Source organism: Megascapheus bottae, chromosome 4 (genome assembly GCF_031878675.1).
Source record: "Megascapheus bottae isolate mThoBot1 chromosome 4, mThoBot2.hap1, whole genome shotgun sequence".
In the NCBI taxonomy this organism is placed as follows: Eukaryota; Metazoa; Chordata; class Mammalia; order Rodentia; family Geomyidae; genus Megascapheus; species Megascapheus bottae.
Genome location: NC_143512.1, coordinates 11864557 through 11891204, shown reverse-complemented (window position 1 = coordinate 11891204; position 26648 = coordinate 11864557). Strand labels below are relative to the sequence as shown.

Below are 26648 nucleotides of genomic sequence, written 5' to 3'. Positions count from 1 at the left end.
TCTCCTTCCGTGGCCCTCTTCCTGCCACTCCCTCCCTCCAGAAAGCTCTCAGCTTCCAGAGCTCTGGGATTTGAAATGGAGGCTGTGGAAACCCAGGCACTAGGATGTGTTGACAGAAAAAGGCTGAAGTGCACCTCTGCGTTTCCTTCCCCTGCCCCCCCTCTTTCTTACATTCCCCCTCTGTTACCCAAACATCAGAAATATTTCCTGCCTTTCCATTTCTCAATCCCTGGTTAGTGTCCCAGGATTACTCAACTTCTCCAGCTTTAGTCACTCTCCACTCCATCCCCAGGTCTCTTGTGGGAGCCAAGGGAGGCTGGGAGGAGCTCCTGGCTGTACCTTGCTGGGCCTAGCAGTGGAGGAGTTAGGGCCTAGCAGTGAATGAACAGCCAAACTCCAGTCTCCTCCAGCACCTTCCATACTCCATATTGTCTGGTCTGGCCTTCTGTCTCCCCTCAAGAGCCACAAATCACTGTGGAATCCTGGTCTTTCTCTCTCTTCCCCCCTCCCTCCTTCGGCTGTCTCTCTCTGCCTCTCTGTCTCTCTCTGCCTCTCTGTCTCTCCCTGCCTGTCTGTCCTCCCCCCACCCTCACCCCCATGAAGCCATAGCTCTACTTCTAGCTTTTTTGGTGCTTGATTGGACATGAGTCTCATGGACTTTCCTGCCTGTCTGACTTCCAACTGAGATCTTCAAATGTCAGCCTCCTTAGTAGTTAGATTTACAAAGGTGAGCCACTGGCAACTGGCAAGGAATCCTGGCACTTTGATGCTAGATCCACACTCTTCCCCATTCTATTCCTGGATCAGAAGGAAGCCGGGAATCTGAATAGTCAAATGCTATCAGAAAATGAATGAATGCTTGAGACTGGCAAGGTGGTATAATACATACCTTTAATCCTAGCTCTTGACAAACAGAGGCTTGAGGCTAGCCAGCCTTGGCTACACAGTAAGTTCCAAGCTAGTTTGGCTACAACATGGCAGTGTTACAAATAGCAAGACCCTGTCACACACACACACACACACACACACACACGCCCCAGAACTATGGTTGATAGATTATCAGCATTGGGCAGGGAAAGATAAGAGTAAATACCAACCACTGCCTAGTATGGAAGCCAGAGAGTCCTGATGAATGAAAGAGAAGGCAAGAGTTTGGGGCCAGGGGGTCCACTCTGAAAGAACTACTACCTAGCGTGTTATGAGCATTTACCCTTCACCAGGCACTATTTAGGTAATTTACATGCAATTTCTTGCTTAATTTCCACAAAAACTGTGGATACTCCTTTTTACCTCCATTTTGCAGATCATAACAGAATAAAGAAAAGAGCTAGAAGCTCATGCCTGCAATCCTAACTACTCAGGAGGAAGTGATCTAGAGGATCATATTGCAAAGCCAGCCCAGGTAGAAAAGTCAATGAGATTCTATCTTTAAAATAACTTGCAAAAAGCTAGTCTGGATGTATGGTTCAACTTGTTGTGCTAGCTGAGCAATCAAACCAAGCAAGGTTCAGACCCTGAATTCACAAAACAAAACACACCTAGAAATCAAGCCTAGGCTTTGTCACTCTCGACCCTATCCTCTACTCTGTATAGGTACAGACTGGTAACCATAGAATCCCCAGTGTTTAGTTCAGGCAGAGCAGCTGCTAGTGATGTAAGAGTCACTGCTGTCCTTTCTTTGTCTCTGCAGAAGCTGCTGATGGAAGCTCCACCCTGGGAGGGGGTGCCGGCACTATGGGCTTGAGTGCCCGCTACGGACCCCAGTTCACCCTGCAGCATGTGCCTGACTACCGCCAGAACGTCTACATCCCCGGCAGCAACGCCACACTGACCAATGCAGCTGGCAAGCGGGATGGAAAGACCCCAGCAGGTGGCAATGGCAACAAGAAGAAATCGGGCAAGAAAGAGAAGAAGTAGTGTGGAGGCCAGGCCTAGAGCCATAGGGCAGCCTCCCTCCCCAACCAGCCCAGCTTCACCTTACCTGTACCCAGGTCTCAGAATTCCAGGGCTCACCCCCAGGATATTGGTAGGGGCCAAGGCCATGCTCCCCTTGGGAAACAGAAACAAGTGCCCAGTCAACACCCCCCTTTTTCAGCCCACAGGGGGGTTGAATATGCAAGGGGAGTTCTGCTGGGAACCCCCATCCAATCAATTACTGTACCCATGGGGTTTGTGGGGGCAAGTGTAGACACTAAGAACCATTTGTCACACGCCCTATAGTTTCAGCTGAACTCCTCCATGTTGCAGCTCAATCGGACCATTCATCCCCCTGCCCTCCTCCTCCCCATCCCATTCTACTCTTTTAAAGTTCCTTTCTTGAGCAAGGTGGTTGGGGGTGTTGAGATACCAGGTAAGCTGAACAGGTTCACAGTTCTGAAGTTGGAAAAGCACCCTGACCTCTTGGCCTCTCCTCCAGTTCTCAAATCAAATCTTCTCAGTTCCCCCAAATCAGGGTTTGGTGCCAACCCTTTCATTTCCTTCTAGAGCTGAGACTCATGTTCAAGTTTTGGTACTGATACTTGCTGGATTTAGGGAAAGCATATTGCCACCAAGCCTCTTCTCAATGCCCTGGGGAGCAGTCTTCTGTTTTCCATTGTTCGATGTTCCCAATGCATGCTGTGACTTCCCTAGCACTCCTCAAACAAGACTCCATTGCATGTTCTGAGACAGTAGGGGGTGGTAAGATAAAGAAGGGAAGTGTATGTGTATGGCTGGGGGATGGAAAAAGGTTGGCTCAAGGTTGCCAGGGGCTTGCAGAAAGGTCTGTAAGTCCCAGGATACTGGCCAGATCCTCAAATTCCAGCCATCAACACGCTACTAGGCTGGATCCCCCCTACCCTCTTTACTGGATTCAGTCTGGGCAGCCAGCTTTGGGGGCTGAGCTACCGGGACCAATGGATTTAAAACTGGCATTTCAGTCCAAGGAGCTCTGAGTGGATTTCGGGACAGGTCCTCTGGGGAGGTCAGTGGAACCTCTGTGGGTGCTGGGTACTCCAGAGGTGTCCCCAGTGGCAGGGTCAGGGAGCCCCAGTAGGGAGGCCCAGCAAGGCCATTCTTGATCCTTAGATTGGGGAAAATGGAGCTAGAGCAGGGACCAAATGGACTGAAAGCCTCAGCCCATCTTGGGGCCACTCCACGCAGGGCCTCTTGCCCTCTCCAAGCCTGTTTAAAACTCTCCCTGCCAGGTGCCCTTTCTTCTCTGCGAAGGCCACTGCCCAGGGCCCCCCTCCGCCCCCTAGTGGCCAGAGCCTGGTTAAAGTCCCCCCAGTGCCTCCTTGTGTATAGACTTTCCTCCGCCCACTCCCTTCTGCCCCTGTGGTCCCGTTGGTCCAGCGGGGCTTCTAGAGAATCCTACCCCCTCCCTTTCAGTAGACTGTAGACCTCCCCCGCCCCCCCCCCCCGGCTGGTGTAGAATAGCCGATAGTGTAGTGCGGTGTGCTTTTACGTGATGGCGAGTGGGCAGCGGGCGGCAGGCTGGCGCAGCCGTCTGTCCTTGAATCTGCCTGCGCGGCCCGTGCTGTGTTCTGTGCTGTGTCCACGCGCTGCGGCGACCCCTCCCCGGTACTGACTCTTCTATAAGCGCTTCTCTTTGCATAGTCACGTAGCTCCACCCCCGCCCCCGTCCCTTTCCTGTATCTCACGCAAGTTTTATACTCTAATATTTATATGGCTTTTTTCTTCGAAAAAAAAATAATAAAAGGTTTCTTCTGAAAGGCTGATGGTTTCTGTTGGAGAGGTGGAGTTAGTGGCATTTGTGCAGGAATGATGAACTGAGAGAACAAGGAACAGTTTGGGAAGACAGTTTGCGTCTTGATTTTGTCATTGAGCATGATGTGTTTTGGGGTGGGGGGGCGTCTGTGTTTGGCTATCCAACACGGCTGTGCGTGCTTCCTGCACGGCGGTGCCTCCGTAACATGCTTGTGTGGCTGAGTGCGGTGTGTGGTGGGCTGGGGCGTCCACCGTGGGGGCGGGGAGCTCGACTGCCGCGTGTCCGTGTGCAACTGAGTGTGCAGTCATGTGCTTGCGGCTCCCTGCGAGAGGCGGCAGTCTCCGGGCAGAACAGGAGACCCAGCGAGGGCGGGGGGACGAGGGTGAGGACGGCGGGGGCGGGGCGGGGGCGGAGGCGGGGCGTGCGGCGCCGTGGCCGTGCAGGGCGCGCGCTTTGGCGCATGCCCCTTCCCTCCCCACCACCCCCTCCCCGCACGGGCTGAGGCTCAGGAGGAGGGGTTCTCTATTCCGCCTCCTTCCACACACCCCCTCAAACCGCCCCGCGCTGCCTGGAGGCTTGGGGAACACCAGGAAGGAGGGGATGCGGGGCGGGGGTTGCGGGAGGCGATTCTCCAGTTCTCCGCAGCGAAGTCCATAGCCGAGTCTCAGGTGCCCTATTTGGAATGTCTCTCCGCTCACGCCTCTGCAGCCAAGCGTAATTGGCACGTCCCTTTCTCGAGGGGTTAGAGGACTGAAAGGGCGTCAGGAAGGCTGACCAGCTCGCGCCGCCTCCCACCGCTGGGGTGCTTCTCCCTTCAAGGCCGCTCCCATCCCCCCACCCCCTCTGCAAGCCTCGAAGCTCACGGAGTAGCTCCAGCCCTGGAAGCTGCAGAAAATGGAGGAAGACGGACCACAGAGGGCAGTGACCTACTGGGGTTATTGGGAGGGTCGGGAAGGCTTGCCCAAGTTACAGAGCGGGGGGGGGGGGGGGGGGGGACCCTGTCTCTGGGGCTTTCTCCATCGGGATTCTCAGAGGCAGGTCATGGGTTCTGCCGCCTCAGGTCTGTTGCCATGGAAACCAAGCCTTCCAACAGAGCATCTGGAGGAGACTTTCTTGCGTGGGAGGAAGGGTGGCGTGCACGGCTGCTGAGATGGGAGCAGAGTTGTTTCTAGGAGCTGGGGTGCAGAGGGGCGGGGTGCTGGGCGCCTGGGTTCTATTCCAGGCATAGCAGCAGACACGGAGAACTCATGAGCAGCTGTGGTTGGTCCCCTAATTGGTATGTGTGCCTGTAAATGTCAGAACCAGAAACCCATGGCCTGGGGAAAGGAAGGGTGGAGGCAGGCAGCCACCCCCACACCTCTGGCTATAATGGGGAGGCAGCTGCCTCAGCCAGCAGAGGGACTATTTAAAGGATATTTTAGAGGCTGCACAAGTGGGTCTGCAGTCCTCTCCAGGTCCCTCCCTGTCTATACTAGACCCACTCACTGCAGTAAGGTTTGCGTGGGTCATTAAGCATAGTACCCAGTGGCAAGTTATTTGGAGCTTGATCTCTGGATCTGCTTTTCCAGCCCTAACCTTAAGGCCTGCTGACTAGAATGTGGTCAGAGGTCATCCAAGTGCCAAGCATGGAAATGGGAGTCAGATGCTCTCATCTGGGGACATGAAGTAAAGAGTTATAAGAATTAAAGAAAAGGACTCCAAGCCAAGAAGTAGCAATATGGAAGAGCCAGGGAGCTGAACTGATTACCTTATTACTGAGAGGAAGTGACCCTGAGGTAGGATTTAGCCAGCCAGAACCATCCAGGAACAATCTGTTGACCTGTGCCCCTGTGCCCAGGAATAGTGTCTGATACCATTAGCTTTTGCCTGGTTCATCAGATAAGCCAGAGGTATGACATAGAAGAAACAGAGGCACTTGGACCAGAGTGAGAAAGGAAGCTGGAAATATTTCAATGCTTTATTAACTGTTGGAAATACCATCAAACCAGAGGTGATGACATCCCAGAAGCCCAGAGGTGAGGGAAATACGCTTGCACTTGTCCTTCTTTAAAAATTTTTTTTTATTAAATGCATCTTACTAAAGTAGATTTAAAAAAGAAAGGGTCAAAGCCCCAGATGTCATCGAGCAAGGGGAAGCAGGTAAGCCAGGGAGCATGTCCTCCTGTGCCACCGCTTCTCCAGGAATCGCTCAGAAGAGCCTTCAGTGTCCCTTTAGATGCAAGCTCAGCAACCCAATCTTCCTTCCTGGCCACAAAGCCCCCTCTGTAGTTGCCCTCAGGTCTCCTAAGCTCCCGCTATGCTAACAGCTCTAATTATGGGCCAAGCCCAAACAGTGCCACCCTCAGTAGCTATGGATTGAAAGCTGAAAGGAGCAGAAGGGCAAAAATGTCACCCTCAGCCAGAGAATGTGAGCTTCCTGATCCTGAGGTTGGGCCACCAAACAGTTCGGTTTGCCCACTATTCAGATGGGAGCAGGGGTACGGTGTGCAGGGCACCCCTGTGCTCACTTCCCAGTGTCTACTTAGCATCTGCACATTTGGCTTGATAATTCATTAAATTCATAAACTGTGGCCCCAGAGCTCCTGCTACTCTGAGGCCTGGCTTAGCCCAATCAGAGAAGAGACCCGTGTTGGCTCATAAGTGGTGCTGGGAGTGATCTGCCTTGGCCTCAGGATGGGGGCCTAGGAAAGAATCCCCAGGAACTCCTGAACCTACATCAACGCCTCTTACATTATGGAGGGGGAAGGGAAAAGGAAGTTATTTACCTTAAAAAATTTTTTCATACAAAAATAGATCCATATGCAAAACAATTTCTCAGCCAGGAGGTTCCACCTCCCATTTCCTTGGAGACAGAGGGTTGGGTGCTGGGATGGTGAACTACAGCCTATCTCCAAATGAGATGCACCAGAGCTCCAGGGAAGGTGTGAAAAGAGACCTTGGCTTGGTGGCCTGGGGGCAGGTGCAGAGGGTCCAGGGAAGCAAGGACATGAAGATCAGCAGCAGCCCGGGGAAGGCCCACGCTGTAGCTATGCCCTCTGGGTAGGGCTCAGGGCGGGATTTGCTCCCCACTTCCTCAGAAGCAATTCCCAATGCCACAGCACTTGTAATAAATAATAGCCAGGAAGAAGAGCAGGGGTGACAGCAGTAAGAGAAAGGATCTACCCGAATGTTCACAAGCCCCATGCTGTTCTCAGGGCCAGAGAAACCACAAAAGAAAAGCACAAAATCAGCAAGATTGACCTAAGGGAAGGCCCACTACAAAGTCGGGCTGAGAAAGCAGGCTGGACCTTGTCTGCGACCAGGTCCTCTGGGTAACAGAGAGGAGACAGGGTTAAGGCAGACCCTGCTTTGGTTATGACAGCCAGCATTGGCTGGGTTGGGCTCAGACCTCCCCACACTGCTCTTCCCTCTGGCCTCCAGGCAGCCGGAGCTGTAGGTGTTCAGAGAGCAGCAGACCAGACAGAAAGGCAGGGTCAGGTGGTAGGAATGGCCACCTTAGGAATATCCCCTTGGCCCCTTAGGCACATGCTTCGGGCACACAGTCTGGGCTCCATTTAGGAACTGCAATGGCTACAGAGCCCAGCTTAACTTGCACGGCCGACTAGCTCCTTGGCTTCCTCAAGGATTGTGGGAATTCCTTCACTGTTCTTGGGCACCTTGGCAGGAACAGAAGACATGGCATCATCCTTGGTCAGCTCCGAAGCTAGCAGAGATGTGACTGCACACCCAGCCTTTCTGTTGGCTGCAAAAGAAGACATGAGAGATCTGTCCATGGGAGATTCACGTTCTATTTTCTTTTTCCTTTGTGCTGATCCTGGCTTGAACTCAGAGCCTGGGCTCTGTCTCTGAGCTTTTCTGCTGAAAGATAGTGCTCTACTTTTGGCTTTTTCTTTTTCTTTTAGTGGGTCATGGGGCTTGAACTCTGGGCCTGGGCACTGAACTCTTCAGCTCAAGGCTACCACTCTACCCCTTGAGCCACAGCCCCATTTCCATGGCTTTTTCTTTTTTGGTAGCTTAGTGGCCATGAGAGTCTCACAGACTTTCCAGCTCAGGGATGCTGAGAGTTAGGATTACAGGTGTGAGTCACCAGCTCCTAGCTAAGTTTCTATTTCTTTCCAACTTTACAGCAGCTATTCAACAAGGACCATGTAAATATGGCTGCCTTGTCTGGTTCACCTGGTCCCTTTACTTTGAAAAAGGAAGAACAGAGCCTCAATATGTGAGATATGGTACAAAAGGGCAAATCTTGCCTTTACTTCCTTGTGTCATGACGCTACCAAGATCTACATACAGCTAGACCATAGGAACTTGAGAGGAAAAATACCAAAGTCCATTTTCTCATCATAGCTTTACTGGAATTAAAATGCTAAAGCTTAGTAGATAATATTATTGTTTTTTCCAGTGGTCTGCTGAAGAAAGCTGCTAAGCCAAAACACATGCCAGCCTCAGGAAGACTGGCCCTGGTAGAAGGTGGCTCTAAGTGGACTAAGAGGAGCAGCAGCCACTAACTAATACTGCATGCATATCACATGCCACATGTTCCTCCAGCAACCAATGTCCCCATCGTGCCTGGTTCTTCCTACCTCTCAAGGCCCCTATAGTGTGTGTGTGTGTGGTGGTTATACTCATGCTCTCACAGCACATGCATTGCATGGGAAGGGATAAAGGTATGCTAGAAGTCAGAGGATCAAGGATGGCCAAGAGGGTAACTCTATGCAGATCTCAATCCAAGTGAAAGGAAAAGAATCAACCCTCAATTTTCCATTCAACTGTATTCATTTATGGAATTGAGACTTAGGATCTTATCCTTATAGGAGGCAGCTCCTTTGTGCTAGGCCCATTTCATAATGTCCTCTTCTCCTGTCCTAGCAGTAGCACCGACACTGCATGTACATGAAGAGCAGTCTAGCTGAAGAAGCCAGATACAAAGGCCATACATGCCATAATTCCATTCCTATGATACTCCAGACTAGGCAAATCCACAGAGATAGACTGCTACTTACCAAAGAGAGAAAAGTATTTAAGGAGAAGGATGTTTACCCTGATTTGAACATTACAGAGTATGTGTACTATAGCATTACTAGGTACTTAATATATATAATTTTTTTTTTTTGGTCCGTCCCGGGGCTTGAACTCTGGGGCCTAGGTGCTGTCCCTGAGCGTCTTTTGTTCAAGGTTAGCACTCTACCACTTAGCCACAGCACCACTCCCAACTCTTCCTACTTTTGCTGCTTATGTAGTACCGAGGAATTGAACCCAGGGCTTCATGCATGCTAGGCAAGCACTCTACCACTAAGACAAATTCCAAGCCCCTTAAATATATATTTTTATCTATCAATTTTTTTTAAAGTGATGGTTAGGTAGATTTCTTTGGGAGATAAAAAAAAAGTTCTAGAATTAAATAATGGTACTTGTGACTGTACCAAAAACTTACGAATCATACATTTTAAAATGAACTTTAGACATAGTAATTCTAATGCAAAATTTAAAAGAAAAGACAAGATTTCCTGGGGACCTGGGAAAGGTGAAAACAGTGCCTTAAGGAAGAGTAGATAATAACTAGTCTAGCGCTCCTAAATAAGCTGCAGGACGTGAGCATGAACAAAGGAAGTCCATAGGAACCATGAACAAAATGGTTCCTCTGGACCAGCAAAAAGCTTGAGGTAGGCAGAAGCCAAATGGGGTCAGAGAGTGCCTTCAGGTCATGCAGGGAACACACAGCATGCCCACAGGTTACCAACTTAGAGGTCTCTTCCTCCTTCCCCTCTTCTTCTTCCCAAAAGCACAAAAGGTTATCTACCAAGAGGAGAAAGAATAGTGGAGACCCTGATGCATGCAATAGAACAGAGAGATGTGGCCTATACTCCATAGGCTCCACCAACAACTGCCTCAGTCACTGAGTACAACTATAGCTGCAACTTGTGTGTCCTTCTATCTTATTCTCTCCCTACCAGAAACATCTTCCTCAGGCCAGCTTCGAAACCTTTCTTCAGCACTTTGCATTTCCTCTTTTCTAAAGCTTTCACTACTCCAATACCTCATTTCTCATCTTCAGAAAGGTAATGGATCATTACCCCTTTACTGTTCCTTTAAATACAGACTCCTGAAGTTGAGAGTATCATAGCTATTAGTGTGTGTGTGTGCACACATGAGCACCCAAGTGCCTGACTCTAGTGTATGTGTTAAAACAACTTCTAACTCCAGAGCCCAGGGAAAAGAGCACTGTCTTTTAGAACACCCGACCTGGGGCAACACATGAGAAATCAGAGTTCTGGTGTGGTACGTCTTAAGTTGCTTATTTCCTTGGTTTCTTCCTTTAAACTTACAAGCCTACATTTGTTCCTAATCTAGTGGTATTTCACGATTTTTCTATATCAAGAAGTTTTAGCCAGGTGCTGGTAGGTAGCTCATGCCTATAATCTTAGCTACTGAGATATGAGGATCTTGGTTTGAAGCCAGCCAGTGGGTACACTGGCCCAAGATCAGGGATGGGAAAGCTCTTATTGTAATTGGCAACAGAATCAATAGAACCCAAGAATCCCAGCTCCCACTCTGTTTATAAGGCCACCATTAGGTTGAGCAGTTAGATCATGAAAAACTGGCCTTCTTCCTTCTTTCCTGAACTTGAACATGAGTTCGCCTGAAAAATAGCCACAGAACCAAGTTTGCATTTTTTTAAATTTCAGTGTATGGAGGGGTTATATTTGCCAGATAGAGGGTGCATTACTTCTCAAACATTGATATACCTTCTTATGAAGTCTCCATTTTTTGACTGAACAGATAGGATCTAGGAAGATATTGGATTATTTACTTACAAGAGAATGGTCCATCTCTCAGATGACAAGGCAAACCCAAAGTACTGAGGCTAGATTTCTAGAAGGTCGGGGTGGGCTAGGATGAAAATATCTCCCAAATTAACCATGTAATGCTAGCAGTATAGTCAAAGGCTAATGATTTGGAAAAGACTTTTATGAAACAAAGGCTAGGTAGGAACTACTACTAAAGAGGAAATGCTCTTGTTAATAAGCTTCCTTAGGGAAGAGGAAACTAGGACAGATGGGACAATCATTACCATCCTAAATAACTCATTATTGTCTGAAGTTCTCCTAATTATACTTCCTGCCCTATTTTTACAAAACACGTGAAGGAATAAGCAGTGGCACAAGAGCATTTATCCACCTTGTCTATAGACTGGGGGCCATCAGAAAATCTCCCTGAAGCCATTTCACCATGTCCAGGTTGCATCAAAGAATATTCCTGACCCATACAGAAAGGCCAATGCCATTTTTTTTTTGGGGGGGGGGATGTTGGTCGTGGGGCCTGAACTCTGGTCCTGGGCACTGTCCCTGAGATCTTCAGCTCAAGGCTACCACTCTACCCATTGAGCCATAGTGCCACTCCGGTTTTCTGGTGGTTGAGGATAAGAGTCTCACGTTGTTTAGTGGACTTTAGTGTCTGGGATGGCTTTGAACCACGATCCTCAGATCTCAGCCCTCAGCCTCCTGAGTTGCCAGGATTACCGGCATGAACCACCACTCCTGGCTTGCCAATGTCATCTTTTGTCTAATCAGTCATGCACGCACAGTGGAAACAGCCTTGGACATGAATTCACAAAAGGAGACTGGCTATAGTCTAACTGTACAAACCTTGGCAAGGCCTTAATCCTTTTTATTTATAAGCAGGTCAGATACTAGGCCAAATACTAATCATTAGATTTCCCCCCCCTACCCCGCCCCGCCCCGGACATGGGACTTGAACTCTGGGTGTTATCCCTAAGCTGTTCAGCTCAAAGCTAGTGTTCTACCACTTGAACCACAGCACCACTACCAGTTTTCTGGTGTTAATTGGAGATAAGAATCTCTCAGACTTTCTTGCCATGACTGGCTTTGAACCACAGTCCTCAGATCTCAGCTTCCTGAGTTGCTAGGATTACAGGAGTGAGCCATCAGGGCCTGGCAATCACTAGATTCTTTACAGCTGACCTAGAGAGTCCTGTTAGTGTAGGTAAAGTTAGAGGGAGGCTAGGAAGTGGTAGAGAGAAGGAAAGGGGGAAGGAAAGGGGAAAGGAAAGGAAAGGAGAGGAGAGGGAGGGGGGAGAGAGAGGGAGGGAAAGACAGAGAGAGACAGAGACAGAGAGAGACAGAGAGAGATTTCTTCTTCTCTTATCTTATATTCCAGTGAGCAAATGGCCTGTGTATGAGAGGTTACAATTCAGTCATGGAGATAAAAGTTGAGTCATTAAAACCACAAGCTGACTCAATCATGGGCCAGAAATAGCAGCTGTAACACAATCATATGAATTCTTCCCCTTGACACTTAAACCATTGTTCTCCCACCCTGTAGACTATAGCAGTTTACATGCTGCTTGTAATGAACCAGCCTGATAGTACCTCCTCTCTTCCAGCTCCTCAATGGGTCTCTGTATACTGGTTATTCCCTTCCATCTCCAGAGACCGGAAGATTTTAACATTCTAGCAATCTCTGGGGAAAAGGCCAGTGTCTGTGAATAGGGACAGCTGCCTCATTGGGAATAGAAAGACTGTTAGCCAGATATGCTTGACAGTGATTCTGGCTCTTTGGCTCTGAGCAATCAGAGGAAGTTAGGAGTGAGCCAGACAAGGGGTGGAATAGTTGGGTCCAGCAGCCTTGCAGGGAAACCTAGGTCTCCAGAGCCTTAGTATTTTAGAGAACTGTGCCTTGTAAGTTCCTCTCTCTCTCCCTCCCTCCCTCCCCCCCCCCTCTCTCTCTCTCTCTCTCACACACACACACACACACACACACACACACACACACACACCCCTTCACTTAATCCTATGGCTTTAAAAATATATACTAGCATTGGAAAGCACCTTAGAAAGTATTCTAGTTTCTTATTTTATACATAAGAAAACTTAGAGATACTTCTTTAGGTAAAATGACAGCACCAGAATTAGATCCAACTTTGGGTCTTTTTATCACACACTAGTCCGGTGTGCTCTGCACTCTCGCTTCATGCCTGGCCTTCTCTTTATGTTCAGTGTGAAGCCACTTCACTTTATATGATATGGAAGTATCAAAGTCTCAGAAGCTTGCCAGAGCAAATAGAGATGTTTCTACTAAGAGATTCTCCCAGACATGGGTACAGGCTGGAGCAACAATGATGTCATTCACATCATCTTTTCAATTTAGTATTCCCTGTCTCCCCTCTCCCTCTCCCCTCTCCCCTCTCCTCCTCTCTCTCGCCCTTAGAGACAGTACTTTGACTAATTTAGGTTTTGTGCTGAAAGGATAGGGTCTGACAAAAATCTTTGATTCCTCTGCCTGGTTTTCCACTTGGAAAGAAGTGGAAACAGGGCCTCCCAAGTATAGGGAAGCCACTGGTGCTGGCTGCTTGTGTACAGGAAGCATCTGGGATTCTCGTATAGCTTCACAGGAAAAGGCTTAAAAGGGAATTCCCCATTAAAGTCTGATGTAGGCTGGAGCTTAGCTGAGAGGAACGTGGAAGACAATGTATTAAGATGAAGGTACTTTTGTTAGACTTAATATTTAATGTTTTCTTTCTATTTTTCCTTTTATTGTTGGGGTGACGTAGACTTAGTGTTTAATGGTAAGACATACCATATTGCATAGCGAGTGGGAAACAGTGCTGTGGGAACGTGTAAAGACTTCCGCCAAACAGCATTACTAGCCATGCTCCCCACCCAAATGCCTATGACTAAATGCTCTAACTCAGTGAGTTCTAAGTTCATCATACCCACTTCTCCCCCTGACAAATCTAGTACTAAGGAAATGCCCCAATACAAATCTAGTGTGCTTAGGGACCCTTCTGTTTAAAGTTTTATGGAATATCCCTCAGAAGGACATATTCAGAGAATAAGGAGAAGTCAGCTATCACATAGGATACTCACAGTAACCTATGAAATTTGGGTCAGAGGACTGAGTTTATGCAGGTTGGTATCCTCTGAACCCTTGATCCTTCCCAGGCTCTAACAGGCATTGTAGGTCCTAGAGATCACTGTATTAAAAACTTAGCACTGGTCCAAACTAGCTATATAATCCTCTTCACAATAACCTCTAAGTGCATACCAGATGGATCTACAAAGCATGTCAGCCAGGGAATAGGTAACTTTAACTCCCTCCTAGGAGCCTTTAATGATGTTTTCAAGTAACTCTCACCATTCGACCTGGGAAAGAAGCCATCATTCCTAGCCCCAAAGACCCTCAGCAGACACAGTGATACAGTCATCCCCACATGGAGAGCAGCCTTGGTTACATCTTTAATCTATTAATCCTTCCTCATCCTAATGCCTGGATTATTTGTCCTCCTATCCATAATTCTTTCCACTTCTGTGTGTGCAGGTAGAGGAGGATGCATGGAGTGGGGAAGGCAAGGGTAGTGGAGCGTAAGTGCATCCAAAGAAGGCAGCTCTTTGAACAAGTAAATCCTTCAGTTGAGATGTTCCTCTATTCTCTTACACTTGAGGGTGATGATGTCTTACTGCCTCTTACATGTTTTTTTTTTTTTTTTTTTTGCCAGTCCTGGGCTTGAGCTCAGGGCCTGAGCACTGTCCTTGGATTGTTTTCAAGGCTAGAGCTCTACCACTTGAACCTCAGCACCACTTCCGTCTTTTTCTAAGTATGTGGTACCAAGGAATCGAACCCGGGTCTGCGTGCATGCTAGGCAAGCACTCTACCACTAGGCCAAACTCCTGGCCCTCTTACATGATTTTATTCTATTACTTGTCCTTCTCTGTATGTTCTCTCCTTTGAAGTTGAGAATAATGACTCTTTCTTTTCATTTCAATCTCCACCCAATACAGGGTTCTGTATTTAGGTCAATTATTTTTTCATACACACAAATGCCCACTAAGTTCTCCCTGTGTCCTAAAGCATGGTTTCCTTGTTCCAAATTTCCAGAGGAAATACAAGTCAAATGAATTGATTTGTTGTGAGTTTTCTAAGTTAGAGCTCTCTATTGTGGGAGAAAGAAGTCTAGATAATCAGCTCTCAATGCAAAGATATGAAAAGTTTCTAAACCCTAGAGCATCATTTATCTGTTCTTTAGCCCTATACTTTCAGTACCAGGAGTTCAGAGGTCTCACAGTTTTCAACAACCAGGCTGGTCTCCACTTGCTTACTTACCCTGACGGGGTCCTCTCTTCCGTCGGAATGCTGCTCCTGATTGCAAGGCTTCTAGAAGACTGTCCATCACACCTGTCTCATCACCCTCTGTCATGAACAAAGATAGAAATGTACACTCTTCAGTCAGATCTACTTGACAAATGGCAAGCTTCACATGAAATGCCCGGCTTAGCTTAGTTCTCTGATAATGACCAATAGCTCAGAACAGACAAGGAAGGTTCAGTCTCAAGTCTTACAGGCCTGCATTTACTTGTGTGTGTTTAAAAATGGAGAAAAATCTTTACTGGCAACTATTCTGTACAAACCCTGGAGTATTTTCCTTTAGTGCCACCTTCTCTATATTAATCAAGAACAGCAGAATAAATGATATAACTGTCAAATTCTTAAGACTAGATAAACAGACTGCAATTGTGAAATTAATAAGCAACTATGCCAAGGCAAGGTACTCTCAACTCTTCAGAGGTGGAAGCAGGATTGCAATTTAGAGATCAAGCTGGTCTATGTAGGGAGATCCTATCCTAACTCCCCCCCCCCCCCCAAAAAAAAGGCAACTACATCACTCTATCATACAGTGTTTTTCTCTAATATAAATCAACCTCTCATGAAGACCCGGTTCAGATTTCTGAGTAGGGATAATTGTTATTTCAATTCAGTACTGCCTCCAGTGGCTGTAACCTTCCTGAAGCCAGCTCTGCATTTAAGAGGAACAGCCTGATTGGAATACAAAGAGTTAATGCAGAATCCTAGTTGCAGCCTGGCTCAGTTTCCATGGTAACAGCTCAGGACAGTGAAATCTGAAACTGTGAAATCCCAAGGAGCAGGTTGGCTGCCAGCTGTAAGAAGGGCTCACTGCTCCTAGCGCCACCTACTGTCTGAAAATTACCAGTGCAGTTGACCTACATTCCAACTTCACTTGCTTAAACCCCAAGTACTTACTATGAATAGGACAAGGTCTGGGTCCACTACGCCACCTGTTGACCCTTATCCCATATGTCAACCACACTCCATCCTCCCTAGGGCCACCCTAGCCAGTTAAGAAAAAAAAACCCAGATTGAATGGGAAGGTGAAGGGTACTTGGTATGACCTTTAATGACATTATGGGAACAAGTTTGCTATTTACATTCAACTGATGCTATACTACTTTGCAGAAAAGTATAGTAAGAGGTGTTAGAATAGCCCTTGCTGCTTGTGCTTAGCAAAGAAAGCAAGCATGGTGATTTCTAACAGACTGAGAAACATTCCCTTGCAGAAGGCTCATGGCCCCTCAAGTTCATCTCAGTGCCATAAACAACATATGCTGTATTTGCTGTATTTCCGCTGCCTAGGAGGAGAGGGGGCAGGGAATCTACAACAGGAAAAAAAGCAGAGACAGGAAACAAGAGGGCTAGTAATTGAGACCATATGGTTCAACAAAGACATGCTTCTGGTAGTGAAATAAGAGACTGCTGAAGAAAGGAGAGGGCAGCCAGCTCTCTACTCCTTTCCAGAAGCTGTCCATTTAGGATCTCATAGGTATGAGGTCCTAGAACACTGGACTTAATCCAGCATCCGGATCTTAGTAGAAAGCTTGCCAAAAATCATTCGCCAGTAACTAAGCTCAAACCTAAGATTTTCTCCCTGGCCTCTGGATTTTAAAGAAGTCTTCCAAATATTCTTTTTTCAACTTATCAGTCATTCTGCACTACTTACCTGCATTCATATCTATGAGCTGCTCCCTCTTCTGTTGCTTTTCCAGTCTCTCCTTCTCTGCCTTCTCCTTGGCTAGCTTTGCTCTTCGCATCTTTTCTTCTGTTTCTCGTCGCTTCTGGTTCTCCTTGACTGCTTGCTGGAGTTGGGGGGGGGGGGGAAGGAAGTAAACATGGATACAGCCAACACCCCACTAACACAAACCCTGTGGAAATTCAGCAAATAGCCTTTGCTCACCAAGAACATATTCCTAAAATTGTGCAGATCCATGAAGAATTCTTCCACAGACAGCTTCTTGGGATCAAAGACAAAGTAGTCACCTAGCTCCTTATACAGAGTCTCCATGTTAGAGTGCATCATCCTCAGCTTGTTATACTGTTCCTGTGCATCCTTTACAAAGCTGTGCAGCCAGAGTAAAGATCCAAGACCAAGAAGCACAAACCCACTCCCAAGTCCAGAGAATTACTCAAAGACACACACACACTGACACACAAAAGATTTTCAATAGCATTCTTCATGATGGCAAACCACAGAAGCAATCTAAGTGTTCAGAAGAGTGGAATGGTAAACCATAAACTACATCATCCTACAGAAAGGAAGTGGCAATAAAAAAAAGTGTGCAGACTATTGTGGAAACAAGGCAAAGATATATTCTGCAAAAAGCTACACAATGCCATTGGTGTAAAACTCAGAGGCAGAGGTTACCTTTGCAAAGGGGAAGGAGAGGAGAAAGTGTGTAATGGCAATAGCACAGAGTAGAACCAGGGGCGGAGGATTTTTAGTTTATCTGTATGGTTTGCTTTTTTACTTCTATAACAATGAGAATCAGAGACCATATATGTATTTAACGAAAACATTTTTAAAAATATAAAGAGAAAAACAAATATTGTTGCAATCTACCCTTTCCCCTTACAGGATGCTTTGTGTGTGTGTGTGTGTGTGTGTGTGTGTGTGTGTGTGTGTGTGTGTTTGTTTTTTCTTTCTTTCTTCCATTTTCCCTTCCCAGGGAGCAACTTTTTTGATTTAAGAAAGGATATAGTCATTTTTTCAACAAACTTGTCTTTTTCTTCTATGGCGGCCGGGAAATTCTGAATATCACGCTCCACATCAGAAATTTGTTTCTTCATCTGATCTAGGTTCTTTTGCAAGTTTTCAGCTGAAACTATAGGGAACAAAGAAGTGTACAAGACTTTACTGGTAGTTTCAGCCTCAAGATCCCTTTGCATCACTCTCCAGTTTGTCTAGATATTCTGCTACTTAGGCACTTTAGCTCTCATATGCAGCTCTACTCTAGCTGTTTCACACACTGACATTTTTTTCTCTTTGCATGAAGACTATAATTACTTGCTAATTGAACCTCCAGCTTTCACATAGCATACGGTACTAAGAACAGAAGATAAGACTTCATTTAATTTAAAAGAAATTTGTGAAACCCCTGAGATTTTGATCTCACATAATTTTTGAGAACAGGGTTTGGGCAAAAAGTTGTCCTAGTTCTCTTGAATGCGTTATCTATTTCCAAGACACTGAGGCTTGATGTTTGCTAATCCAGTCTATGCAAGAGAAACTATGGATCTGATCTAGACTGAAAACACTTGTCCTTCCCATTATTATGATGAGTATTTCCATTTCTACATGGTGACCTCTTCAATCTTACACTTCTCTCTTGTCTAAGCCCTACACTACCCCAGTTAAAATGGTCTCAACTGAAAGTGATCTAAGCATAGACTTTTGAGGGTTGTGTCATTTCCTAGCTTCATTATAACCTGCCTCACCTCGACTGGCTTTCTCCACATGGGCAAGCTCATCAGGAAACTTGAGGACCTCAGGATAGTCATTCTCACATAACTCAGCCAAGAAGTGCAGCAATGTCATCTTCTGATCTGCAGACTTGGTGTCTCGAAGCTTGGGGCCAAAGGGGAAATCATTAGTTCTGGCTTGCCTAAGGTCCCCTTAGGTCATCACTAAGCTCACAGTAGTTGTAGCCTTCCCGCCAGGTCTCTTTGCTCTAACCCTATGGTTCACCTTACAGAGGAAGCTGATGTTGAAGCCAAAAGCACCAGCATTCCTAGAGCCAGCATTCATATAGTTTCCGACAAGCAGGGTAATCTCTAGGAGGCTGGAGAAGTTCTCGCTCTTACGCAACTCCTCACAAGCAGCAGTGACAGAGACGATCTCTGGCTTTATATTCTCCACCTGCTCATTAAACTGGAGTTTGAAGAGGATTGCATTGAGGCGAGGCCGCAGGCGGGGCACTGTGCCCATCTAGTGAGGAAGACAAGCAGTTCCATTACAGCTCATAGAGGTCAGGAAAAGATACAGGCTGAGCCTCCCCTGGGAGAAGGGCAAAGACAAAGACACGTTCACAACAGACAAGAGGCAAGGAGCAAGTGTCTAGGCTCATCTCCAGGGAGGAGGGAAACAAGGGGGTTGAGGAGCTGACAACCACAGGCCTTACCACTACACCAAACTGCTCTGATTCAGCCAAGTCATCATATTCATCCTTCAGTTCGGAGAGCATTTTTAACTGCTCTGGCTCTGGCATCTGCTTAATGAGATTCTGAAAGAGAACATGGATGTTTCTTTGTGAGAGGAATCAGCTCACTCCAGCCTGGCTGACTGTGACTTGCTAGCCCTCTACCCTCTGGTCCAAGGACCACTATGAAAAGATTGCAGGACTCGTGAGATAATGGAACATAAACCTGACTACCAGAGAAATAGTAGCTTCTCCAGAACTAGCATTTACAAGTTGACAATAAGACCTACTTAAAGCAGGGAGGAGTTAAGGCTGAGGTACAGTTGTGTAGAAGAGCCAGCTCTCATAGCAGCCTCTGGAGCCTTACCTGGATCATAGACTCTGTCAGAACAGCCTCATTCACCTCCAGGATGACATTCTTAATCTCTTGATAAGGCATGCGGAAGGAACCCAAAAAGATGGCTGCCAGAAAATGAGACAAAAAACATGTCTTTCTTAGTCTCTCCTGGCACCCAACCTATCCTACAAGCCTATGCTAGATAATCTTCCCAAGAGGGGTTAGTGAAAACCATTCTGCCTATGTACATAAACCCAAGCTCCTGAGTCCAGCACAACAGACATTTGTCTGGAACAGACCATTCCACGTTCAACATCCCACATCAGGATCCCTGCCTCTGTCACACAGGAAGTCTTCGGTCTTCTCTATCTATATACATCAAACACACTCGCCCTACTCTATTTTAGTTCCCAAGTCCCATGACTCCATCCTCAAAGCTGCCTTTGCCTTGACCTGCTGATTCTTAAACTATCACATTCCAACCCCTAACAAACACATCCTGTCCTTGCAAACTCTCAAACTTTCTAATCTCTAAGGCTTTGACCTTCTCAGGGACTCTATTTCCAGTCTCCCGAACATCTACTCTGTTCTCTGCCTGATGTTAATCTCACAGTCTCTCCATTACTATGACTCCTACTGTCACTACTGCTACCCCTACTGCTCTCGCTTCCTGCTCCTTCCATTCTGGCTCAGTTGGCTGTCCCATTTCCCTATTCATACTCCTGGGCTGACACATTAATGGTCTTTGAATTTGCAATGGTATAGCTTAATAGCTGGGGCTTCGAGCTACTTAGCAATCACTTTCTGTGTGCTCCACACCACTCTCTCTCACCCTCTTGGTAGCTACCACTCTCCCAATTATCCTATCACTTGCTCTTCCAGTGAAGAGAAGTGAGGTCCTACTTTTCTTCACTGAGAAAAACTTCAGGCATTTATCAAATTACTTGCCTAAGTTCTGATGCCAATTAAAAATGGAGTATTAAGGGCTCTTAGCTACAGACAGAGTAGAAAGGCTTAGGTGTCAGCTGAGGTGTCAGCCTTCTGAGTAGGAAGGATTACAGTTATGAGCCACAAGTGCTCAGCTAATGCTCTCCCATCTTAAAAGTGCAACAACAAAAACAGCCAGGTGCCGGTAGCTCATGCCTATAGTCCAAGCTACTCTGAAGGCTCAGATCTGAGGAAAGTCAGTGAGATTCGTATCTACAATTAGCTAGCACTCCCCCACTCCAATCCCCCTCCTAAAAAAAATAAAAGCTGGAAGTGGAGCTGTGGTTCAAGTGGTAGCCCACCAGCCTTGAGCACAAAGGCTCAGGGACAGCATCCAGGTTGAGTATAAGCGCTGGGATCAGTACCAAAACAAAACACCCCTTAATATCCCTTACCCAATGTCCCTGACTTACTACCAACATCTGCCTTTCCATTATTGTATAACATTCTAAAAATATAATAGTTTACTTTCTTTCATTTCATTTATAAATGTTTATTTTTCACCTGACATAGTGAAAAGATGGCATCTACTGACAAGGTATATGTAAGATTTAACCCTGCCATTTCTTAGTCATATCCACTAGACACCATAGAGGGAGAATCCATTTTGGCAAGTTTTACTAGCAAATGGTAGTGCTTTTCAGGGGGAAGGGAGGGAGAGGGAAAGTAGGGCGGGAGAAAACTTTATACTCAGGAAATCTCTTTTATCCCACAATTCTGTATTCTTTCTTATCCTGTCCCTTCCTTTTCATCTGTATTCCCTTTTAGGTTCTGATTACCTCATCTAGTTCAAAACAATAATAAAATCCAACTTTCTGCCTAGTCTTTTTCCTGCCCAGTGATCCAGCCTAAAAACCACTGCCAAAGCAACCTTCCTAAAAATTACATAGGATTGTAACCCTCACATTTCTGGATTTCCCAATCCCTTCAATAATGTCTTTACTCAGCTATACTCATCTACTTGCAGTTGTGGAACTGTACAATATTATCTTATACTTCATATCTCGTAGGGCTGATACCAATCCTAAAATCAAGAACACTTATCTCTTTACTTAATTTTTTAAAACTTATTTTATACCAGCCCTTTCTCCACTCATTTGGATGCCCCATCCTAGTACTCACATAGCTTTCTAGTACAACTTTATCAAAGCACTCAGCAATCTGCTATTATTACCTCTTTCTCATCAGACACATGGTCCAGGAAGACAGTAACTATATCTACATAGCAGACATTTGAGTCACTTTGAATTACTGAATTCCACTCCCCAGACCATTCTACTCTAACTAAATTCTTTTTATTATTATTATTATTATTATTATTATTATTATTATTATTATTATTATTATTTTGGATTGGTTGTGGGGCTTGAACTCAGGACTCCGTGGCCCTGTCCCTGAGCTCTTTTTGCTCAAGGCTAGTACGCCACCACTTTAATCCACAGTGCCACTATCCATTTTCTGGTAGTTAACTGGAGATAAGAGTCCAATAGGCTGTTCCTGCCTGGACTGGCTTTGAACAATGATCTTCAAATCTCAGCCTCCTGAGTAGCTAGGATTATAGGTGTGACCAGCACCTGCCTCTAACTCAGTTCTTTTTTCATTTCATTTTCCATACTGAGATCACTCTATCGGGAATAATAACATACTACAACATGGGTCATTCACCATTTTCTAAAACAACAATTACTCATTTTTTATATTCCTAGAGATGCTCCTGAGAAGAGGAACTAATATTTTACACTGCATAAAAGGAAACTTTTTAACAGTATTTGTTGATAATAAGTACTCTAACATTATAGTCAAGAATAATGCTTACTATTTTCTCATTGAGTTAGTATCATTAGATATGACTTTGCCCAAGTCACAACATTTGAACTTCAGTTTTCTCATCTGGAGAGGTGACGACAACTACATTATAATATTGGGAGTGTTCAGAAATATATACTCTTTTGTGTTTAGGAAGACATGCTTAGAATGTTCCCATCCCTCAATTTTTAAACTAAAATTTAAATCTCTATTACTCAGTATAACATAAGTAAACAGTTGAAATGAACAACAAAAAAAAGCCATTCATCTAACCACCAATAAATATTACTTATGTCAATTTTGTAGGGAAATTTCTGACCTGTAATTTTCTCATCAGAGTTTTGAATATAGGTTATCAAGTTCAAGAGCAAAGAACTTGATAGCAAGTCCAGCACTCTCTGGGAGGTCTGTCCTATTTTTTGTGAAGTACAAAATTTATCTCATTTATTCTAAACTGCAGAGTACATTTACATTTAATTGAAGCTAATCTAATATCTGTATTAGTGATCACAAAGTGAAAAAGAAAGAAATGTACTGAGGCCTGAATATCTGTGGTAGATTTTCTGTGGATGCCTTGGAAAGAGTAAGGGCTGTGAAATGAAGTTTCCTATGAGATCTATGATTAGGCAAATTCCTGACTCTTAGCTTGTTTCCTTGACACAAGTTGCAATGCTTCCAAAGGGATTAAAAGCACATGCTAGAAATTCACTCTGCCATGTTGCCTGGCACAGAATAGGAATGCAACAAATGGAAGTTTTATATTGAGGGATCTTAGACACAGAGAATCAAATTCTCAGTTACTTATCAGAGGTTATGGGTATCTTTAAAGGTATAGGGATTTGAACTCAGGGCCTCATGCTTACTCAGGAGGCACTCTACCTTGAGCCATGTTTCCATTATTTATTTATTTTTTTTGCCTGTCCTGGGGATTGAAGTTAGGGCCTGAGGACTGTGTTTGGGCTTTCTCAAGGCTAGTGCTCTACCACTTGAGCCACAGCACCATTTCTAGCTTTTTTCTATGTATATGGTTCTAAGGAATCAAACCTGGGCCTTCGTGCATGTTAGGCAAGCACTTTACCAGTAGGCAAAATTCCTAGCCCCCAACTTGACTTTTTGGTTGTTATTTGGAGATGGGAGTCTCATAAATTTTTCTGTCTAGGCTGTCTTTGAACCTTGATCCTCTGGATCTCCTGAGTAGCTAGGATTACAGGCCATGAGCCACCACACTGGGCTATTTTTATCATTTTTTTATCAGCAGATATTAGCTGCATAAGATGTTTCATTGTGATATTTCCATATATATACAATAACTGCATCTTGATCAAATTTAACCCCTCATCAATGTCTCTTATCTCTTTCTTAAAACAATTAAAATGAATTTCATTGTTCTTTTTTCTTTTTTTTTTTTTTGTCAGTTGTGGGTTTTGAACTCTGGAACTGGGCACTGTCCCTGAGCTCTTCACCTCACCCTTTGAGCGACAGTGCCATTTCAAGTTTTCTAGTGGTTATCAGATATAAGAGTCTTATGGTCTTTAGTGCCCGGGCTGGCTTTGAACCGTGATCCTCAGATCTTAGCCTTCTAGTAGCTAAGCTTTCATTGTTCTATTTTCAGACATGCAAACTTCGATCATATTAATCTACATTCATCCTGTACATTAACCCCTCTCCCACTTCTAGGGTACTTTCCTGCCAGCTTGAAAGAGGCTTTTACTTTCCTATCATTCATTTTGTTGGGTGTACCAAAGGGTCTCACCATGGTATTTTGGATGTGCACTTAATATATTTTAATCAGACTAACCTTCTCTATTGCTCTTTGTCCCTGTCCCTGCCACTCTAGTAATCAACAGCTTTCACCGAGATTCTATACGCTAGCTTCGGACATAATTGTAATGTTTGAAGTTACTCACCCTCCATGTTTTTCCTCTCCTCTCTTCCTTATCCTCTAAACAGTCCCTATGGTGAGAATCAGATTCTAGGTATATGTATACATTGGATGTATCTATATATGTATATAGCTGTAAAGATGTATACCCATGCCCATGAATATGTGTCTTTTACTTCTAGCTTCCACAAACAACCGAAAACATGTTATCTGGCTTGGGTGCGTGGGTGTTTCCTGGGGCTTGAACTCAGGGGCTGGGCACTGTCCTTGAACTTTTGTGCACAAGGCTAGTACTCTACCTCTTGAGCCACAACTCCACTTCCAACTTTGTTGTTGTGGTTAATTGTTGTGCCTAGACACCTTGAACTGTGATCCTCAGATCTCAGCCTCCTGAGTAGCTAGATGTGATCCACTGATGCCTGGCAGTATTGGCTTTTTAACCTTGGCTTACCTTGCCTCATATAATATCCTTTAATTCTACCTATTTTTCTACCCATTTCTTTAGAGTTTGAACCGACGGTACTCAAGAAAATTAAGTTCTTAGAGAAGAATTCCTTCCCATTTCAAATAAAATTATAGAGTTACTCACAAAGATTCTGGGCTGTCTTGGAATCCAACACCTTTAACTCTTTTACTTTTTTCTTTTGCACAGACTTCTTTTCTTCTCCACCTTCTTGATCTTTCTTGGCTAATGAAGGAAAGATCAGGAAAAGATGATTAAGATAAGCCACCCCTGCCTTACTGAACTATTTTCCTTCCAGCCAAAATGGCCCTTCACCTTCTCTCCACTATAATGATTTCCTCACTGTATTCTTCTAATCTCTTTAACTAGCCACTCTTCTCTTTCTGACTGCCCCCCAGACGATCATTTTAACTTTAATAATTACAAATAATGCTCTCCTACTTACATACTATGTATCTGTAGGGATTAGAAAACATTCTGTAAAGAACCAGATAATATTTAGACAGTAGAGGCCAAATAGCTTGTCTCAATTTCTTCACCCTTCCACTGTAGCCTGAATATAGCAGAAGACAATTAACATTGTGTTCTAATAAAGCTTTATTCACAAAAATATTCAAAATAGTCAACCTATGAAGAGTAGTTTACTGACTCCTATTGCCACAGGCTTCCACTTTTCTCCTGTTGTCTATTAAAAAATTCTCATCTCAGCCAGGAGCCAGTGGATCTCGTCTGTAATCCTAACTAATCAGGAGGCTGAGAAATGAGGATCAAAGTTCAAAGCCAGCCCAGGTACTAAAGTCTGTGAGACTCTTATCTCTAATTAACCACCAGAAAACCAGAAATGGCCCTCTGGCTCAAACGCTAGCCTTCAACTGAAGAGCTGAGGGATGGAGCCCAGGCCCAGAGTTCAAGCCTCACGACCAATAAAAACAACAAAAATTCTCATCTCTCATGCTCCATGATGAACTTGACTTCCTTATATAAAATTTTTCCAACTTTCTCTAACTGCCTATGATCTTTCCTAATCCCCACTGAATTTAATACCTCAATATAGCATGTCCTCTCACTGATACTGCTATAAACACAGCCTTCTTTCCTCTACATGGGCTTTGCTATTTCTTTGCAAACCCCATAGCATAACGTTCCTAGTAAGATTTTACTCTTCAAGTATCACTTTGGCAAATACATAGAAGGTATAATATACTTCTTACTGCTACTCTTCTCAAATTATCCAAAGCAGTGCATTCATCCCTTTCCATGAAGTCTTCCCTGATAAAGGTACTCACTTTGCTTTGATAAGCTAAGATTCATGGTATTTGTTATCTAAAACTTATTCAATAACTGTTCCGTTTTTATGCCTTTTTATGTCTCATCTTGCTATTTTTAAAGCCTGTGTTAATTTACACTGTGCATAGTCTGTCTCACCAGATTTTATTTTATTTTTTTTGGTCAGTCTGTGGGGACTAAATTCAGGGCCTGGGCACTGCCCCTGAGATTCTTTTGCTCAAGGCTAGCACTGTACCACTGGAGCCACAGTGCCACTTCCAGGTTTTTCTGTTTATATGGTATTGAGGAATTGAACCCACCCAGGGCTTCATGCACGTTAGACAAGCATTCTATCACTAAGCCAACATTCCCAGCACTGTTGTATCAAACTTTAAAATTTAAAGATATGGACAAAATAATATTTCATTAAACCACTCCCTCAGCAGCTAGTACTACAGTAATAGTCATCAAAAATGGATGACACTGGCTCTTAGGATGCTGCACAAAGAAGGAAACAGGAACTGTTAGGAGCAGATATAATGGTAACATACTTTTTTTTTTCTATAGTATAACACGGTGTCAACATTTTAGAAATGGGAGCTATGGGAACAGCTTGAAAGAAAATCAAGAAATTCACTGAACTAGTTGCATTTCAATAAAGGATATTAAATAGAAACAAGGTTTCTATATTTCATAAATGAATTAAATACTGATATCATAAGACAAAGTGTACATATCTATTATAAGAATAGCTAAAAAGTAATACAAAAAATAAATCAAAATGGAATATTAAAAAAGCTCAAAGATAGGCTGTTAATTTAATCCAGTGGTAGAGTGCTTGCCTACGTGCATGAAGACCTGGGTTCAATTCCTCCATACCACATACACAGAAAAAAGCTAGAAGTGGTACTGTG

General features: G+C 44.8%; 2 protein-coding genes across 24 annotated transcripts in view; one reads left to right on the top strand and one right to left on the bottom strand.

Moving 5' to 3' along the window:
• LOC150063974 (protocadherin gamma-C4) overlaps nt 1–3713 on the top strand; it is a 186176-nt gene extending 182463 nt beyond the window's left edge. For all 23 annotated transcript variants that reach the window (XM_090331352.1, XM_090331351.1, XM_090331345.1 and 20 more), the window contains exon 4: nt 1691–3713. In XM_090331352.1, the coding sequence (XP_090187478.1) occupies nt 1691–1917 (227 nt within the window). In that variant the 3' untranslated portion in view covers nt 1918–3713. The remainder of the gene's footprint in view (nt 1–1690) is intronic.
• A 1938-nt stretch (nt 3714–5651) lies between these two features.
• LOC150063973 (protein diaphanous homolog 1) lies at nt 5652–25059 on the bottom strand. Its single transcript, XM_090331336.1, has 10 exons — nt 24595–25059; nt 19361–19455; nt 18976–19077; nt 18543–18782; nt 18293–18422; nt 17555–17679; nt 16755–16919; nt 16521–16656; nt 14831–14917; nt 5652–7451 (listed from the first exon to the last, which is right to left on the bottom strand). The coding sequence occupies exons 2-10, from the start codon at nt 19430–19432 to the stop codon at nt 7294–7296; spliced, it is 1215 nt and encodes a 404-aa protein (XP_090187462.1). The 5' UTR covers nt 19433–19455; nt 24595–25059; the 3' UTR covers nt 5652–7293.
• Between the last annotated feature and the right edge of the window lie 1589 nt (nt 25060–26648).